This window comes from Drosophila yakuba, chromosome 3R (assembly GCF_016746365.2).
Source record: "Drosophila yakuba strain Tai18E2 chromosome 3R, Prin_Dyak_Tai18E2_2.1, whole genome shotgun sequence".
Taxonomy (NCBI): Eukaryota; Metazoa; Arthropoda; class Insecta; order Diptera; family Drosophilidae; genus Drosophila; species Drosophila yakuba.
Window position 1 is genome coordinate 21,531,105 of NC_052530.2, and position 17,821 is coordinate 21,548,925.

The following is a 17,821-nucleotide window of genomic DNA, read 5'->3' on the forward strand; positions in this document are numbered from 1 at the left end:
TTTGGCTGCATTATTTTTTCATTTTCCTAAAGCGTTTCTTTCTACTGCTACTTTTACTACAACTGCCGGAATGTCTTTTTATATTTTTCTTAATTTCACTAAAGTTGCCATGCATATGTCCTGGGCGCAGAAAGAAAAGCCAGTTGCAGCAGGAAAGAAATTCCACATAAATGCAGTATCCTGTAGTGCGTATGTGTGCGGCTAAAGCATATCAGGTTGCAGTGATAGCATAAATAAAATAAAAGCACCAGGACGAAGCCAAAGATGAGGGAAAACGTGGAAATATGCAAGAAATTCATGGTGCACACATACATACGTACATACAGTAAATTTGTGCTGCTGTGTGTGTGTGTCTGAAAAGCTCGCGTTGAGGAAAATAAGAAAAATGGAAAATTCCTCGTCTGCCGCCGCGCTACCACCAGTGTTGCAATATTTCTCTTAATGTGTTGCATTAATTTCGCCAGCATAAAGATAAAGGAACAAAAGCAGAACTGCAAGGCGAACAAAAAGACTACGTTTTCTTAGCCCGTTTCTCGTTTTTTGTGCGCAAGAATTCACTTTAACCAGAATACAATCTGTCAAGCCACTCTCTCCTAATGGATCTCACTCGACCCTATTAGACAACAATTTCGTTTGAAGTGGCAAAAAATATCACGTTTTTGGTAAATAAATTGTTGGGTATTTTTTAATAAAATATAATCACTATTTTTCGATAGCAATAAAAGTAGTTGTCCAAAAGTGTAATGTCATACCTCGTTGAGTTCGTAACAAAATTCCCTATACTCCTGTGCTCAAAAAAGGAAATTAAAATTTTTGACCAAATTTTCGCCAATTTATCAAATATGCGAGAATTTGTAAAAAAAAATGTTTTCGAAAATTATAAAAAAAAGTGATTGGGATAGATAGAAAACACAGTTCGATTGGAAATTTAATTACGAACTCAACGAGGTATGACATTCCATATTCAGACCAATATTTTTATTGTTCTGATCAAAATACTTATATTTATAGTCGCAAAAAACAGAAAAACGATTTTCGGCATAAATTCAAAAATAACCATCAAAAATTGCAAAAAATGTGAAAAAAATTAAACTTTTTTCTGAAAACACAGTTTGATTGGAAATTTAATTACGAACTCAACGAGGTATGACATTCCATATTCGGACCAATATTTCGAATGTTCTGATCAAAATACTGATATTTATAGTCGCAAAAAACAGAAAATCGATTTTCGGCATAAATTCAAAAATCATCATCAAAAATTCCAAAAAATGTGAAAAAAATTTAATTTAATTTAAATTTAATAAAATTTAAATTTAATTAAATTTAATTTAAATTTAATAAAATTTAAATTTAATTAAATTTAAGTGATTGGGAGAGTTAGCTATGTTTATTGGCAGTACAAAACGGTCTTTATTTTAGCTCTGCCACCTTTTGCATATGCACTACTCTCACCGCATTGCTCTGAAAACCCTGAATATTTGACTGAAAAGCGCTCAAAGCCCTGTAGTTTTTCTGCATATTTTTTTGCTCCACCTTTCACGAGGTGTTTTATTTTTTATAATTTTGCAAAATATATAAATCACACAGCCCCAATGACCCCATAAAAGTTGCATAATGAGATTCTGCACGAGGGGGCGAAAAGTGGGAGTGCTGAAAAGTTGATGGCACTCCTCCCCCTTTTCCGCCGCCCCTGCCAAATGACAAATGCAGGCGGAGCATCCAGACGGAGCTGGAAAAATTAAAGCAATGCTGGCTGTTGGCTGTTGGCTGGTGACTGCCGACTGCTGGCTGAAATTAAATGAAATACACATGAGTGGAGCCCGTGGAGTCGGCGGAGCCTGTGGCCAGTTGTCCGTGACCAGTCGGCCGCAGAAAGTGTCTTTAATCGGATTTTAATGGAACGCTTTTAAGCAGCGCCGTCACCTGCAAGCCCCCCGGTAGAGTAGAGCAGTGGAGAGCATGTATTCCTTATTTCTCCGTAACCGGACTATATATTTATTCACCTCCACCCCGCCGTCGAATCCCCATCAGGAGCGCTCATCTCGCAGCTGCTTAAATCGACTGCTGCTGAGCAACAGAATCATTCGATCTTGCCAGTCAGCCGGGAAAATATGTATCAGTCGATAGAGGAGGGATGCCAATCCCGGCAAGGTGATCTCGGCCTCACCCCTCAACATCCCGGCCACGATTCGGTGGGCCGCCTCCTCACCGGTGACCAGAGGATATAGATCGTTGATTCCCATACTATCCGTCAGCTGGGTTATCTCACTGTTGGTGCGCAGAAACGTGGGCAGCACGGTGGTCACATGGATGTCCTTCTGGTTCTCCAGAGCCATCTCCATGCGCAGGGCCCTCATGTGAGCCAGGGTGCCAGCCTTGGTAGCTGTGTATCCCGTACTGTAGGGCAATGGGACGACACCTGAAACGAGGTGTGTTAAATACCCTGGAATATAGATATTTAGTATGTCACGCACCTGCCAATGAACTGATTGTAACTATGAAACCTCTGCGCAATACCTTCATTTTGGGCAGGAAAACCAATTTGGTCTAAGGGAAAGATAGTAAATGCATTAATTATATATATAGAGTATGATAGAGTTCTATTGAGTAGTATTAATAGTATACATAGACTATGATAGAGTTTTATTGAGTAGCATATATATAAAGTATTTATAGTATTTAAATTACCTAATTAAGAAAACTTGTTACTTGTTTTGTTGAAAACTCACCCAGAAATGCGACGTAAGGTTAACATCGATCATTAGCTGCACATCGGCTGGATCCGGATTTATCATGTTGCGATGCAGCATGACACCTGCATTATTGACTAGGACAGTTACTGGACCCAGATCCGCAACCACTTTGGTGTTCAGCTCAACTAGTTCGCTGTGACTGGTGACATTAGCCTAAGAAATTGGCATTTGAATTAACTGATAATTACTTGTGGCTAATAAAATAATTGTTTGCAATTATCGGGCATTTAAAAATACTAGTGGCATAATATATAATACTAATAATGTATAATACATAATAATGCAGATATAAAATTGTACCTTGTAGGCCTTTGCGCGAACCCCATAGATATCTTGGATTTGCTTAACAGTGCTTTCCGCTCCGGAGACATTGATATCCACCACGGCGATGTGACAGCCTTTTCTTGCCAGTTCCAAGGATATGGCACGACCCAGTCCATGTCCAGCTCCAGTGACCTAGATCATAACGAGATGAACATACTGATTATATAAGCCATTGAAATTGACCTAACGGCACGCAATCGAGCTTATCACTCAATTTTAAGCTATGACAAGCTAATGAAACCGTGACACACATATCACTAAAATTATTTTTTCGACGAGTGATGTATTTAAAATGTTTTATTAAGTTACATTAAATTCAAATTAAAATGTAATGAAACATCTCATATAATTATCTCATATAATATGTGAAGCCTCGTCATAATAATGAATTTATAGTCAAAGTTGCAGACATATGTAAATGAAATGTAATTTAAAAATCATTGTTTTTTTAATATATTAAAGCAGAATCATTTCTTGATCCCATGGTGTATCTAACTCCCGTCAAATGAATTCTACCTCAATAATTGACTCAATTAATCTAAGTTCCTTCAAATCAAATTGTGTCGGCTATTCCAGTTTATTGCATTTTCAATTAATCACATTGAAGGGCATCCTACTTTGGTTGCACAATAGCCCTTGCCATTTGTAAGTGGATTATAAATAATGATCACTTAGAATAAAGTCAATAAGTGTGAGCAAATGGAAATATAATTGTATCCATAAACTGCCAAATTAGCCAAATTAAATTCTGCCAAATGAAATCATAATGGATGGAGACCTTTTGGTCTGAATTAAAAAATGTAATTTTCTACTTAAGAGCAGATTAATGACTGTGACCGGGTCAATGGTCTTAGGGTTTATATAAAAATTCATTAGATTTTTCAAAGGTTAAAAGTGGCATATGCTTTTGTATCTGAATATCTGATTATAAGCACAAAATCTGATAATAAGCAAAAAATCCTATTATATGCACAATATCTGATTACAAGCACAAAACACCGCTCGTATTACAAAATATCTATACATTGTCTGAAATTTATACGATTCACTGACTTCTCAACTGTCATGTAACACGCTGTCGACAGCGAAGTTTATATTAAAGTTTGTTATTATGGGTTTTTGTTTTTCTCCATCTCTATCTTCATGTTTTTGGCCCAAACTCACCACGGCCACTTCTCCCTCGATACATTTCGGCGCCGAGCAGCAGCAGAGTTTGGCAATCAGTCGACTGAGAACTGCTACCAAAATGAGTAGTGGAGTTATAGCCGCGAAACCGATCAGTGCGATGAGGGCCTGCAGTTTTACCCAAGTGGTTCGCAGTACTTCCGACATTTTTCCGCTTACTTTTGAGCCACGACCGAGTTGAGAGAATGTTGAAAACGCATTGAATCGCAAGTCGCGAATCTCGAGCCGCCGTAAGCGGATCGATCGGCAAAACTGGCTTGCCGTCGAGATTGCAATTCGAGTGTGTCCACAGTGACCCGGTTCGCGGGGTTCGGCAATTAGCCCCCAAATGAATGCGAACGTGTGGCAAGCGACCATTTATCATATGTATTATACTCGTACTCACCTATATGAACCCATAGCCCCAGCTCATCCCGAAAAATGTTTGGGAGCTCTGGAGCAAGCGGGGGCATTGTCAGCAAATAAACACAAAAATCACCTCCTGCACAGATACAGATGAGACAGTCGCGGTAAGTAATGCTCTATGTGATGTGAGCGCACAGAACCCGAGCACCAAAGCACCGAACACCGAACACCGAGCACCGAACCAGCCCATTAGTAATAAATAAAAGCAATTTTTTGTGACTACAACTGCAAGTGGAGTGGAGCAGAGCTCCACATATCCAAACACTCGAGTATACCTACACCAGCGTTCAGTGATACAGTGCTGCAGCTCGATAAAAACGGAAAAAAGCAGCGAGATGCCAACGAAAAAATGATTTTCTGACAATAAAGTGGATATCCATAAACGAATACGGGCAGCGGCAACAAATCGGAGCATCAGAACATATACGAAACGAACATATAGAAACGTATGGGGGGAGTACCAACAATATAGACTGCCAAAGGATAATTTTATATTTTTTTTAAGGGGGCGAGGGAATGGAAAATGGAGGGGGTTGGGGCGAGTGCCGGCTGTAGTTTTAGTTAAAAATAACAGAGAGCGCGAGCGACAAAAACGAGATTCGTGAAAAAACGTATATTTCATATTCAGTTTTTTGCTGGGTGCTTCAGCTGCTCGATAAAGCTTGCCATTAATATCGAGGGTAATGAAAATATTACCGATTGAGAAAAGTGTAAAAACAATGTATTATACATGCCATCGTGATTGGGCGATAAAATAATTAAGGTGTACATATATTATAGTTTGTGAAATAGATTCATCAGAAACAAAATCTTCACAATGTATGAAACTAAATATTTAACTTACTATTAAATGCACTTTGTTTTATAACATTTACAAATATGTATGTCAAGCTATGTCTGAACATTTTTAAATGTTGTGCAGTTTGTTTTCTAACAGTAAAGGGTATCCAATAGTCGCTATGAGAGTCATTTGTACAATATTACCCATTCCAACCCACTTTTCTCCCGCTCTGGCAATGGCATTTTAATAGAGTTTTAGCCGGGCCAAGGTGCTGCAGCCATCGGCCAGGTTAACCCCCCTCGTGCAACCTTCACCCGAACAGCCACCTCCCCCCTCCATATTTCCACCACCCCCTGCCCCGCTGAGCCCGCACTTGCGACACTTTTGGTTTTGTATCAATTTATTGCACTTGGCGCACTCGAGGGCATGTGTCGATCGCTGGCGGAATAGCTTTGGTTCACTGCAAATGAAAACGACCCCAAAAACCGCCAACCCCGTCCTCTTAGCCACACATATGCGGCCTGGAATTTTACTCCTTGGCTTCATTTCCATGCATTTTGGCGCAATTACGAATCCTACTTCTTAACTGAGGACTTGCGGCGTCTCTTTTTTTTTACTCCACTTTCTACTCCGCTGCACGTGATGCAATTTTGTATTTATTTAAGCGCAGCACTCGCCGTCGGATGTTGCCAAAATCGGGTCACACTTTTGTGCACGTGGTGCCGCCGCGCTTTGCATGCGACTTTTTTGCGGCTATTGGACTCTGATGATTTATGGGCGAGGCGTCTGCGTATTTGGTGGAGTGGCAGTAGGAGTAGCAGCAGTAGGAGCAGCAGCAGTGGGAGCAGCAGTAGAAGCAGCAGTCGGAGCAGGAGCAGCAGCAGCAGGAGGAGCACATGGCACTGGCTGCCCCATCCCTTCCATTTGCCATCCCTATCTGCGGTGGCAAGCTATAAAGATACCGATACTCCAGTGTCCCGCTGCGACCCCCTTAATTGTCAAAACTCCGTGCCACTCAACGCTGTACCGCCAACAACACTTCAGCTCCAGCTCAAAGGGTACTCAAAGAACACTGGCGGCGGAGTGGAGGACTGGCTAGTGCTGCCCAACTCTGAGATCCAAAAAAATAACTAGCCAAGTTTGTCATTGTTTTAACATTATTATTATACACACATATTATTAATTATGAAATGATCAATTGTATTATAAGTTTAATGATAGTATATAGCATTGTTGTTGAATAGGCAATTACTATGCTTAAGGATTTCTATAATTTCTGTATAATATCTTGAATAAAGGACATATTTTCATAATATCTGCCAATTGAAACATAATTCACTCTATTACCTTGAAAAATAGCTAAACTCGAGGGGGAAATCATCCCAACTGACTGCACTGCGCAGCGAGAGACGCACAAAAAATGTAGCAAAGTGCTTAAGGTAAAGGATTAGTGGTGGTTAAACCTGTGCACCGGAGTTTCCCACGGCAAAGGATGAACGGATGAACTGCTGGCAGGATGGAAGCGGAATGAGATTCCCGGGACGCAGCTGGCGGACGAAAAGGAGAAGTGTCGAGAGGAGTTTGAGTGCTCAAACGCGTTAATCTCGATGGCATGGCTCTCCGTTTTTTCCATTAGTTTTGTAATATTTCACATTAGCATCTCGAGCACTCAGAGCTTAGGAATCTTGTAAGGCACCAAAAAAAAAATTAAAATTTAAAAAAAAACACACAAAAAGGGTGGAAAGGGAGAAGGGCGAGGCAATTTCTCAGCGGGGCTGTCAACACCAATCTGAAGTGCTACTGCGACAGCAGAAACAGCAGCAAGTGCAGGACATAATGAGACACGGATAACAGGCCATTTCGATTATGATCCTTGGAACATGTGTTTTAGTTTAGTACAGAAACGCAACAAGTGCACCGCGGGCCGTAAAGTAAATAAATTAGCCGGTCGTGTAATGCGCAAGAATCCGTAGGATCGAAAACATTCTGCAACATGACACCCGGCCCAGGATGCGAGGATGCAGCTACTGCTACGCCAGGATGCTGCCACCAATGTGTTTGTTTAGGTGCAAGGATAACGCATTCTCACGCCTGCCAGGAGCAGCCAAGCTACATGGATGCCGTCTAACCCAAATCCACTTGAACCCACCACTGACAGTCGAATGTCATAATTCAGCGGGGGGAAAAATGCGCGGCAGGTTGCCAGGATAATCAAGTTGCAGCTCCCACTGCTGTTTGTTTAGCTGAGGTTTTCCTTTTCCCCATTTTCATTTTTATTTTCTATTTCTTTTTTTTTATAGCTCCCGAAGATTTTATTGCCGCTCGGGATGGGATAATCCCTATTGACATATTTATGCACGGTTCAAGCAACGAAATGGAAATTTTTGGCGTCGCATGGCTCGCTGGCATTTGCCTTTCACGGGGGCGTGGCACTGGGCTAATGGGCACCACATGTAAGTGTCTCTAGGTGAATGAATTAATGTCCCGCCTCCAGACCTCTTCAGCGGTTTTCACACGGAAAAATCGGATCCATATATAGTCATTAGAAAGGTTAAGAAACTATATTATAGTTTTAAAGGGTATCTAGAAGCGCAGGCATTACATTTTACATAGTGACTGTGTATGGAATTGTAGTAGTTTGCCCATATTTGACTTAGCTCAAGTCTTTTGAATTTTCTTCCGTGCAGCAGCACATCCAGCACTCTAAGTTCGAGTTCAAGGTGCAGCACATGGCTGTCGAGTTGTGTGGGAATTATCCAAGGAAAATACGTTACGGCGAGCGGCCAACACCTGTGTCAATGCCGGCAGATCGGGCGTTGCGCTGCTTAATTCTTGTAATTAATTTTCCGTGCCACAGACAGACGGATTCGCACACACAGATAAGCACACAGACGATGGAATAGGGACAATGGAGGATGGAGGTCCTGATGCACGGCATTAACTGAGCATGCAAACGATGCGTCAACGATGGTCCTCGGCCCAGGCAGCTAACGCTATTATTTACACAACAAACACTTGTAATTACACAAAGAGCGGCGGTGGTGGTGGTGGTGCTGGGAGGGTCCTGCTGGAGCAGGACGGAGCCGCAATTAAAAGCGAAAGGATAAACACAAATAAATGAGCGACACAAAAGGGGCAGACAAGGCAAGACAACTTGGCTGCATCTGACTTGGCCCACTGCCACTGCCATTACTACTACCGCTCCACTGTTCGGGCCAAGACAAAGGCAACACTCTGGGCCCAAAGACAACAATGACAAGCGGACGGCATTAAATAATTGCTCATACACGAGTGTTACGCACAAAAGCATTTAGAATGGCACAGGCCGAGACACAGGAACAGGAACAAGAACAGGAATTGAAACAGGACGAGCCGAGCCGAGCAAAAAAGTGTCCAGCACGTGTTGCAGCTCGTCTCGGAAAAAGCCAACCATGTAATCCCAGCCAAACCCATCCCAATCCGATGCGATCCGAAAGCCCACTCCACCTTTTTGGCTTTGGTGTGTGAAAACTAGTTAACAGCTTTTATTTACTTGGCAAACAGACTGAAACGTTGTAAAACAACAAATGCTTAAGCCGCAGGATATAAGCATAGCAGCACTCACCAGCACACACGTCCTTCCACTGCGCAAAAAGAGGGGATAATTATGATGAATTGCATACATGTCAAGTTTGCTGCTTAAGAAAATGTTGAGTTAACATAGTGGAAATGGGTACATGGGTATTCCTAAACTCATTTATGTTCATTAAAATTATGCAGGAATAATAAATCAGTCTACTGTTTTACTCCACTTAATTATAATAAGTAGCAAAGTGTATGGAATTAACGAATATGTCCACTTCCTAACCAGTTTCCTTTAGTCACTGCTGTTTTGAATTTTGTACAACATTTTCTTGCGGTGTGTGCCACTCGGGGCACGAACACGACCAGCTTGGCCAAAAAGTCCACGTTGTCCACTGTGGTCAGCGGAATGGAGACGACGCTGATGGAGGCGAGCGTGCAACTGACTGCGGCGCTCGGACATCTCATAACCAAAGTGAAAAGTTGGAAAACAATAACGGGCAGTGGGCAGCGATGCGGGGCACACATGTCCTGCCTGAGCAATCGCCTCCAAAGCAGTGTCCTTCGGCCAGGATGGCCACAACCAGTGGCAGCAGTCAGGGTTGCACAGCTTGCACACCGTGACAAAGTTTTTGGACCACAATGGAGCTGCAGCTCACTTAGTATTCTCCTCTCGAATATACATACATAAGCACACAGGACACGGGCAACGTGGCGTATGCACAACGAACAGGACTACCATCACACACATAAATTATATGGCTTTATTTAGGCAAAACAGTGTAGAAGGCAAATGCAACCTGATGACAACAACAGGCTGCGTAATGCAACAACAGAAACCGAAGCAAAAGCAAAAGGAAAAGGAAAAGCAAAAGACGTGGCAACAATGAGACTTTCGGCAAACAAACGAGGCAAACTAAGCGCTTTTCAACTAATGACGACGACCAGCAACAAAAACGTATTCAAACTGGCCGGCGGCAACAAGTTGAGCCGTTTAGATTTAGGGCTTGTAAAGTGCGTGCGGAAAATTCAATAACCAACCGATAACAACCTCAAGAACAGATCCAAGTAAGCCAGGGAGAGCAGAAAGGCAGGAAAATCCAGGCAACAAGGCAACCACTCGAAGTGAAGGATATCGGCAGGGAAAATGCAGGAAAATGCATATGCATGTATGTATGTACAAGTACGCAGGAAGGCCGGAGCGGTGACAACAAAAGCCTGCTTAATGGCAATAATAACAGATTTTAGCCAACCACAAAGAAAACGTCAACACAGAGGCATACTTTTTGGACAGTTTGGGCCAGAAGCAGGTCGGTTAATGGCCAGTGAGTGTGGCAGGAAGTTCAGTTCGCAACCAGGACGACACATCCTTGCTGCAGTCACTTTGAATGAAAATTCATTAAGTGAAAATGCGTAAGCCAGCAGATGAAACAGCAACAGAAAGAGGCAAGTTTGGCTGCACTGCATCTTGATCCTCTTAATAGCCGAAAAAGAACCGCATCGTTGGGCAAGAAACCACAGCCATCAGGCGGCCGATTGGCTCAATTTGCATTCAATTAAAAATAAATTGAGGCACCTTGTTCTGCGGCTAACTAAATAGTGGCATCGCACTCGGTGGAGCCCACTCCAATTTTTTTTGTAGTACCGAAACGGGGGAACGCGACCACCGCAGTATGGGGCCAAAAAAATTGATTTCAACTTCGGTTGCCGCAGCGTATTTATAGGCTGAATTGTCATTTTCCTCTTTTCTGGTTGCTGGTTGCTTGTTTTTTTTTTTTTTTTGTTTTTTTACTTCAATCCAATCCTGAATGCCAACAAAGAGTTCTCGAAAAGAGAGCGTAAAACAAACAAATCACGGACCGATATGCACACATAAAAATTCATAAATATTCTATTTTGAGTTGACATTTTGACAAGTGAATATGAATATTGCAGTCGCAGCGTACAATTTATAATTGATATGTATAAATAATGGACAAAGCCATTTTGTAAATGGGTTTAATGAAATGAACGAGTGTAGCTCTTGTAATAGCTCGCCCATTACAAACAAAGCAAAACAAACAGTCGTCTAAAAAGTGGAGTGGACTTTCAGGTGCCCTGGGCAAAAATACTTTTTTCCAAACATTTAATCTAGTTAACAACTTCTAACGATATTCGAAAAATACTCTTCCAGAAATGGCAAACATTTTGATATTTATTCATTTACCTGGACATCTGTAATCTAATTCAAAAGTTAACTTAACAGTTTATTAAAAAATATTTTCATATGAAATATCAAATAAAAACCAAGTACAAAAAAAATAATTTGATTTCATGTCCTGCATCAAGTTCGCCTATTTAATATGCCCATTAAATCAGAGTTTACAGGTGCCATAGTTTAAATAAAATATACTTAATAATTCACATTTTCCGTTAAAAGCAAAAGTACCCAAAGCCAGTTAGTTGCAATTTCAATTAAATTAAATCGGTTTTTGGTAAGCAACTTTAATTATGTTTGATAGCAAAACAAACCAAGTAAAGTTTGCTTTACACTTCTCATCGCACGGCAGAAAATAACAACCAAAACTATTTTGGTCATGATTTTGGGTGAAAAAATTCCAAATTGAAAGTGAAAGTTGTGTTTCCTGCCCTTAAAGCCCTGATGGAAAGCACAGATGAGCAGCTGCAGCTGGAACTGGACGGGATTTCGATGGAAAGTCGCCAGGTCAGAAACTTCGATGACCTCATGGAACTGACCAACAACTCGGAGCGTCTGATGGCCAGAGTCAACTCGAGCCTGGACGCCCTGAACTTCGCCCTCGACAACCTGGAAAGTCGAACGGAGCGCGTGCTGGTCGAGATTCGGAGGCTAATCAGCTCGGGAATACCGGCGGCACAGGGTCCGCACGATGGATGCGGCGATCCAGATGCCAGGGCGTAGGTGGGCAAACTGCTTGGAATAAATTTCTAAACTATGCTAAATATTTTAATAAATTTATGTACATTTTATAAGGAAACTCTTTGATGCTGCAGTGAGCATAAGAATTGAAAAGCGATTACTTCTTCTGTTTCGAATTGAAATGGGGATCAAGAAACTTCGCGGGGGCATTGAGGCCGGCAGAAGATCCATAAAACGCCCGACAGTTTGTTTGTTTTTTATGAGAACTGTAACCCTAGCACACAAATAATTAGTGAGCTATTTTTATAGATCTTCGGATGCGCGGCTGCGCAGGCGCAATGCGCATTGAGTGCAGTTGAATCAGGTGCTGGGGGTCTTCCTCCACAATCTTAATTAGAATTTACATTTCGAAGCAGAGTGTGTGTGTGTGTGTTTTGTATTTGTGCACATGTTGCACTGCATTTGAAGATCTCGTCGTGCACTTAATCACTTGAGTCGGCACCATATGGGGTCCTTTCTTCTAGTTTCTTGTTGTGTGCATCAGCAGCATCTGGTGCATGGCATATAGAGCGGTACCGAGCGGTATAACCTGTTAATCAGATATGTGGATTGAGCCGAAAATTATGCCACAAAGCTGCTGCGCCAGCTGGCACTCCACTCGACTGCGTTTAATTGACAATTAATAAAACTTTTAATATGCGCGCAATTGGCACTGAACACTGAAGTCAGCCCGATGACAGCTCTGCATATAATGGCTATGGTTATGGTAGTGGGGTATATGGTGGTTGGATAGCTGGGTAGCTGGGCAATTGGATAATGCCCACAGATCCCAGCCATTTGCCCTGGTAATTCTTCATTAATCAGCTTCGCAATCATTTACGTAAAATGGCAGGAGCGTGGAAAAGCGCAGAGCCACCAAACCTAATTGCAAGTTATGAATATCTCATCGGATATTAAATCGATGGCCGTCGCTTAACTCCGACAAGCCACGACCACGATGACGATGGAAATAATAATGAGCATGAATGGATGGTATGAATGGGCTGAATGGTATCGTTCGTCGACCATCCAACCGTCTGTATGTCCGTCCGTTTGTCCGTCCGCTTGTCCGTCCGTTTGTTTGTCCGTGCGGAAGTGGCGACACTTAATTGCGAATTGAGTGCGTTTTCAATTTTTATTGAACTGCGCCCAGTCGAGCATTATGCTGCGGTGTGGTATCATTAAATCCTGCTGCGAAGTATGCAACGAAAATGCAAATTACCGAGACCAGACTGAGTGGGCGTGGCAGTAACTCCGCCGCACTCATTAGCGGTATCTACTAGACAATAACCACCGCCATAATCGATGGAATAACTTGTCTTCTTTATCAGTTGGCGCACATGCAAAATTATTCTCAACCCATCATCGATGAAGTCAGTCTTCAGAAGTCAACCCGGTATTTTGGTAGTAACAGAAATGAGCGCTATAACCGTTTTAACAATTATTTTGGTGACCTTGCTGGGCCACCGAACCGGTGCCCTGGAATTCGAGGAGTGTGCCAGTGCCCCACAATTGGGTGTTTACGTGGCCAGCTCTAGTAATTGCTCCAAATACATATATTGCGCCGGTCCCGGATCCTTTGAGGCCGAGTGCTTGGATGGACATTACTACGATGAGAAATTGGAACGCTGCCTGGATCGAAAGTTGGTGACGCGATGCCATGATCCTGTAGACACCACCACCAAATCTTCGTCGATGGTTACGAAACCAGCTCAGGAAGCGATCGATCCATTGACGATTACCCTGCGACTTCTACCCAATGCCGGACCCTGTTATCCGTACATGGTGTGCTACGAGGGGGCTGGACTGGCCAAGGCCTGTACTCCTGCTCATCTTGTGTCCTGCAACCGTATGCAATCCCGAGAAAACATCATCAACTGCCAGGAGGGAGTGTATGGGTTTATGCCACATCCACGGCATTGTGCCTACTTCTACTACTGCTCCAGTGGCTCCAGGCTGATCCATCGATGTCCTTTGAACTATACTTGGCATTACGAACGCAGGTCCTGCGTCCAGCAGTCCGAGAAGATGTGCTACTCCGAAAAGCTTCGGCTCAATAGAAATAAAATGGGAAAGGCCAAGCAGGCGTATTTCTAATGTTAGGATATAGATTTAATTTAAGTTAAAGATTCGTATAAATAGCTATTAGCTAAACATGTACACCTAGCGTAAGCAACAGTTGAATTAAGAACTGCAATTGGGAAACAAACAGGAGTACTCCGCGTAAATGCTTCTGTATGGTTATGTTTCTCTTTCCCCTATTTCCAGTAAAACAGGTGGGAGCTGCGCACATCGAAGTGATAGAAGCGGAGCAGCATGTAATCCTGCCACTTGGTGGGCAACAGTCTGCAGCAAATGGCGACAACAATAATCGTTAGGAACAATCGCTGGATACCTGAGCTAATTCAATTCTCACCTGAGCAGCCATACACTAAGTGCGAATATTTTTGGCACGTACACCATGCGCTCGTTCAGCAGCACGCCCTTGACAATCTTCTCGGCCACATATGGTGTGGGCAGTCCCGGATAGCTCTTTGCAATCCTAAATGAAGGAGCCACATGGGAGCAAGTGATCTGGATTTACTATAGCCCTATAGCTTTACTTACCCCGCATCACTGAGCAGTGGAAGATCGCCGCTGGTCCTCATCAGGTAGGCATTGGCCACCGTGGTGCGAACGTAGTCACAGTCGGACAATCGCAGTTCAGCACGCAGCGACTCCATGAAGCCCTCGATTCCGTACTTGGTGGCCGTGTAGATGCCCGCTCCTGGCAGCGGAACTAGACCTGAATCAGGAGTATAAGATATTAACTTAGAGGCACAGACTTGTATGTTACCAAAGTAAACGTACCTGCCAAGGCATTTACTGCCACCAGGTGACCGGATTTGCGCGTAATCATCTTCGGCAGGAACTCCTTGGTGGTCTGCAAAAGGAACAAGTTTCATTTTGTTCTAATTTAAAGAAGCACACGCTCACCATTATGTAGGAGCCCAAGTTGAGCTGCAGTATGGTGTCGATTTCATCGCTCTTCAGGCTGGGTGTTGAAGTCATGGGCATGAGGGAGGCATTGTTAACCAGAATATCCACGGGACCCAGTTCCTTCTCCACCTTGGCGGCCATCAGTTGCAGTTCGCGCGGCGATGACACGTCGTTCTGGAATATTAGCTCGTGTAAGGCAACCAATGACTGCCAAAGCACCTAGTAAGCTCACCTTGTAGGCCTTGGCAATGCAGCGTGGTATCTTGGAGAGCAACTCCACTGTTTCGTAACATCCCTTGGAGTTGACATCCACGACGGCCAGCTTGCAGCCACGTCGGGCCAGCTCCAAACAGATCTCGCGACCCAGGCCACTGCCTCCGCCGGTCACCTGGGTTGAAATCACAGGTTACTCACATTACACTCATATACTCGGGTAAATTAATTAGCTTAATTTGCAAACAATCAACTCGAGCTAATGTGACTTCGCATTGAACAAAAACCTCATTTACGGACAATTATGTGAACAGCAGCAGCAGAGACGACTTATGAATGGCATTACTCATACGCTCGGTGGGCCGACCCTCTGGGGCACAATTGAGTGACTTTTGACCGTAATTGAAGCGCACTGGGTGACCTCAGCCGCCGTTTTGGGTGTGCGGTAGGTGGTTGGTGGTTGGTGGCTGGTTGAATCGAAATGTAACCCGGAATGAGTTCAATTCAGAGTTTGGCACGTTAGCCCATATAGCAAAGGGGGAAAAAACAAAAACAAATGCGCAGTTGTTGTGGTTATGGAGCGGACGAAGAATTTCAATATCATATGCAAATTAACAGCGGCAACAGTAGTTGAGTTTTATCTACGCATCTGAGAGATACCCGGCATGCTTCCCAGTTGCAGATACTTTGGCCCTCCGAAACTTCTACACTCTGTGGTTGTTTACAAACAACAGAGAGCGTTCGTTTGCCGGACTGAAAACAAAAGTGAACTTCCTGAGGTTTGCATTTTTGCGCTCTTTCTGTTCATCTTGGAATAAATATAGCGACACACGCGAAACCAGTTTGCAGTTGGCCAGGGGAGTCGAAAAGGGGATCGCTTAGAGCTGAAATACCTCGAATTCCGCAACAATGATGTCAATAGAACTTATCAACGAAATTCAAACTTATTATTAAGTTTCCATGGGAATTCTCCAGTCCCTGCTACCCGAAAATACCGCTGTGCAACCGCAACCAAAAAGGTATCTGTATTTCTATCTGTATCTGTGTATGTATCTGTATCTGAGAAAACCATATCAGAGGGAACGATCGAAAAAGCTGAGACTAAAACAAAAGTCGGGCCATTGTGAATCATTAATGCGCTACGTGAGACGCTTATGGCCGGCACACGCCCACGATAAAAAGCCTGAAAAGCATGCTAATGGGTTCTGAATTCGAGCAGGTTCTTTACGATATGGAGCATCACCATCGAAGCGGAATCATCACTTGACCTTGTCCAGTGGCATTGGCGCCCCTGGCAATTGACTTTTCCATAATTCGACGCCCCAAGATGCATATGTGATTTTTGGAGCGCGATATGGTTGCCATGAGCACGACTTCAGCTGGAGATGGAGATTCACTTTGATTGCAGCGCTTACAGCGAAATTATGTCACATTAGCTGACCGTGGCACCAAAGTCTCGTCTCTGTGGACACAACTAAACAATTGGCCAACTAACCAAGCTGGGCACCAAACGCATAAATATTTACATTAATAACACAACACTAAGCGATCGACCGCACCCTAATGGCAGTGACATCAAAAAATAAAAAAAAACGAGAAGAAATAAAATGAAAAGAAAAGCGGGAATGGGGAAAAGGTGGGTGTGTCGAGGGTGGGCGTGGAAACCGGAGGCATCCACTGGAAAAGGAAAGTGCGTGACGTTTCTGGTTGGCTAAGTAGTCTCCAGATACAAGATCGCTTAGAAGCTGATACAGGGAAAAGAAATCCAGCTTACATAGCATTATGCACTTATTTAGGAAGCGGTGGTATTATCCAGAGTAGTGACTAAGAGCAAAGCTTATAAACATTTTTCTTATGGCAACATAATCTATTTTTGATACGATTAACGTGAAAGCATACTGCATTTTCCGAGTGCATCCAAGTCCGATGTGTATCTGACTAGCCTTATTAATGGCTCATTTGCCAGGCGTTCATTGCAGCCATTTGTTAGCACGAATAAGCACTCGATTGCAACTTACCAGTGCCACCTTGCCACTGACATCCTTCTCCTTCAAACCCAGCGCGAATAGGTAATCCAACAGGTGCTTTAGGAAGACGGCCAGCAAGACCAGTGGCAGCAGGAGCAGAAAGATGATCACTTTCAGATTGAAGATGGCCCGGGTGGTCTCATCGTTGCGATGCGCCTGCGCGGCCGCCTGTGTCGCGGTGGGCGTGGCCGAGGCAGTGGGTCCAGTTACCGTTACTGCACCAGCCGGAACGGCCGTTGTGGTGCGGGTTATGGTAGTTGTCGTTGCCGTCTCCACCATCACTCACAGCTTGTTGCACTCACAATTGGCTAATAAGTGCGGGATATATATATATAGATATCTCTGTTTTTAGCCCAGAAATTTTCGCGGTCAAAGCAGATATGGCACTCGCGGCGACTCCAAAACAGCTGCAGCGCGTCGAAGATCAGGCAGCAGACTAAAAACGCCAACAAGCGACTGCGAGTGCCAAACTACGTGTACAAGCTTTCGACTCTATGGCAGTATTCCCCCCATTGAGTGAAGTGAAGATCGCCGGTCGCTCAACGATATCTGGTTTTCGTATCTACGACTGCAGATTCGAGTGGGCAGCGTAGCACCTTTGAGTGGAAGTGGCGCGAGTGGAGCCACTGCGTTTCACCTGACTTCGTAGCCCGGCTTTCTGTTTTTTTTTTTA

General features: G+C 43.5%; 4 protein-coding genes across 4 annotated transcripts; 2 read left to right on the forward strand and 2 right to left on the reverse strand.

The window, feature by feature from the left end:
- Positions 1-1,965: 1,965 nt before the first annotated feature.
- Positions 1,966-4,476, reverse strand: LOC6537830 (estradiol 17-beta-dehydrogenase 11). The gene is made up of 5 exons (XM_002098335.3): positions 4,245-4,476; positions 3,057-3,212; positions 2,733-2,909; positions 2,478-2,550; positions 1,966-2,422 (listed from the first exon to the last, which is right to left on the reverse strand). The coding sequence occupies exons 1-5, from the start codon at positions 4,410-4,412 to the stop codon at positions 2,031-2,033; spliced, it is 966 nt and encodes a 321-aa protein (XP_002098371.3). The 5' UTR covers positions 4,413-4,476; the 3' UTR covers positions 1,966-2,030.
- A 7,053-nt stretch (positions 4,477-11,529) lies between these two features.
- Positions 11,530-12,003, forward strand: LOC6537831. The gene has a single exon (XM_002098336.4). It carries the CDS (start codon positions 11,654-11,656, stop codon positions 11,930-11,932), a length of 279 nt encoding a protein of 92 aa, XP_002098372.1. The 5' UTR covers positions 11,530-11,653; the 3' UTR covers positions 11,933-12,003.
- Positions 12,004-12,125: 122 nt separating this feature from the next.
- LOC6537832 lies at positions 12,126-14,026 on the forward strand. The gene has a single exon (XM_039376229.2). The coding sequence runs from the start codon at positions 13,298-13,300 to the stop codon at positions 14,024-14,026; it is 729 nt and encodes a 242-aa protein (XP_039232163.1). The 5' UTR covers positions 12,126-13,297.
- Positions 14,018-17,591, reverse strand: LOC6537833 (short-chain dehydrogenase/reductase family 16C member 6). Its single transcript, XM_002098338.4, has 7 exons — positions 17,140-17,591; positions 15,141-15,296; positions 14,906-15,082; positions 14,780-14,852; positions 14,537-14,714; positions 14,346-14,471; positions 14,018-14,275 (listed from the first exon to the last, which is right to left on the reverse strand). Exons 1-7 carry the CDS (start codon positions 17,425-17,427, stop codon positions 14,188-14,190), a joined length of 1,086 nt encoding a protein of 361 aa, XP_002098374.1. The 5' UTR covers positions 17,428-17,591; the 3' UTR covers positions 14,018-14,187.
- Between the last annotated feature and the right edge of the window lie 230 nt (positions 17,592-17,821).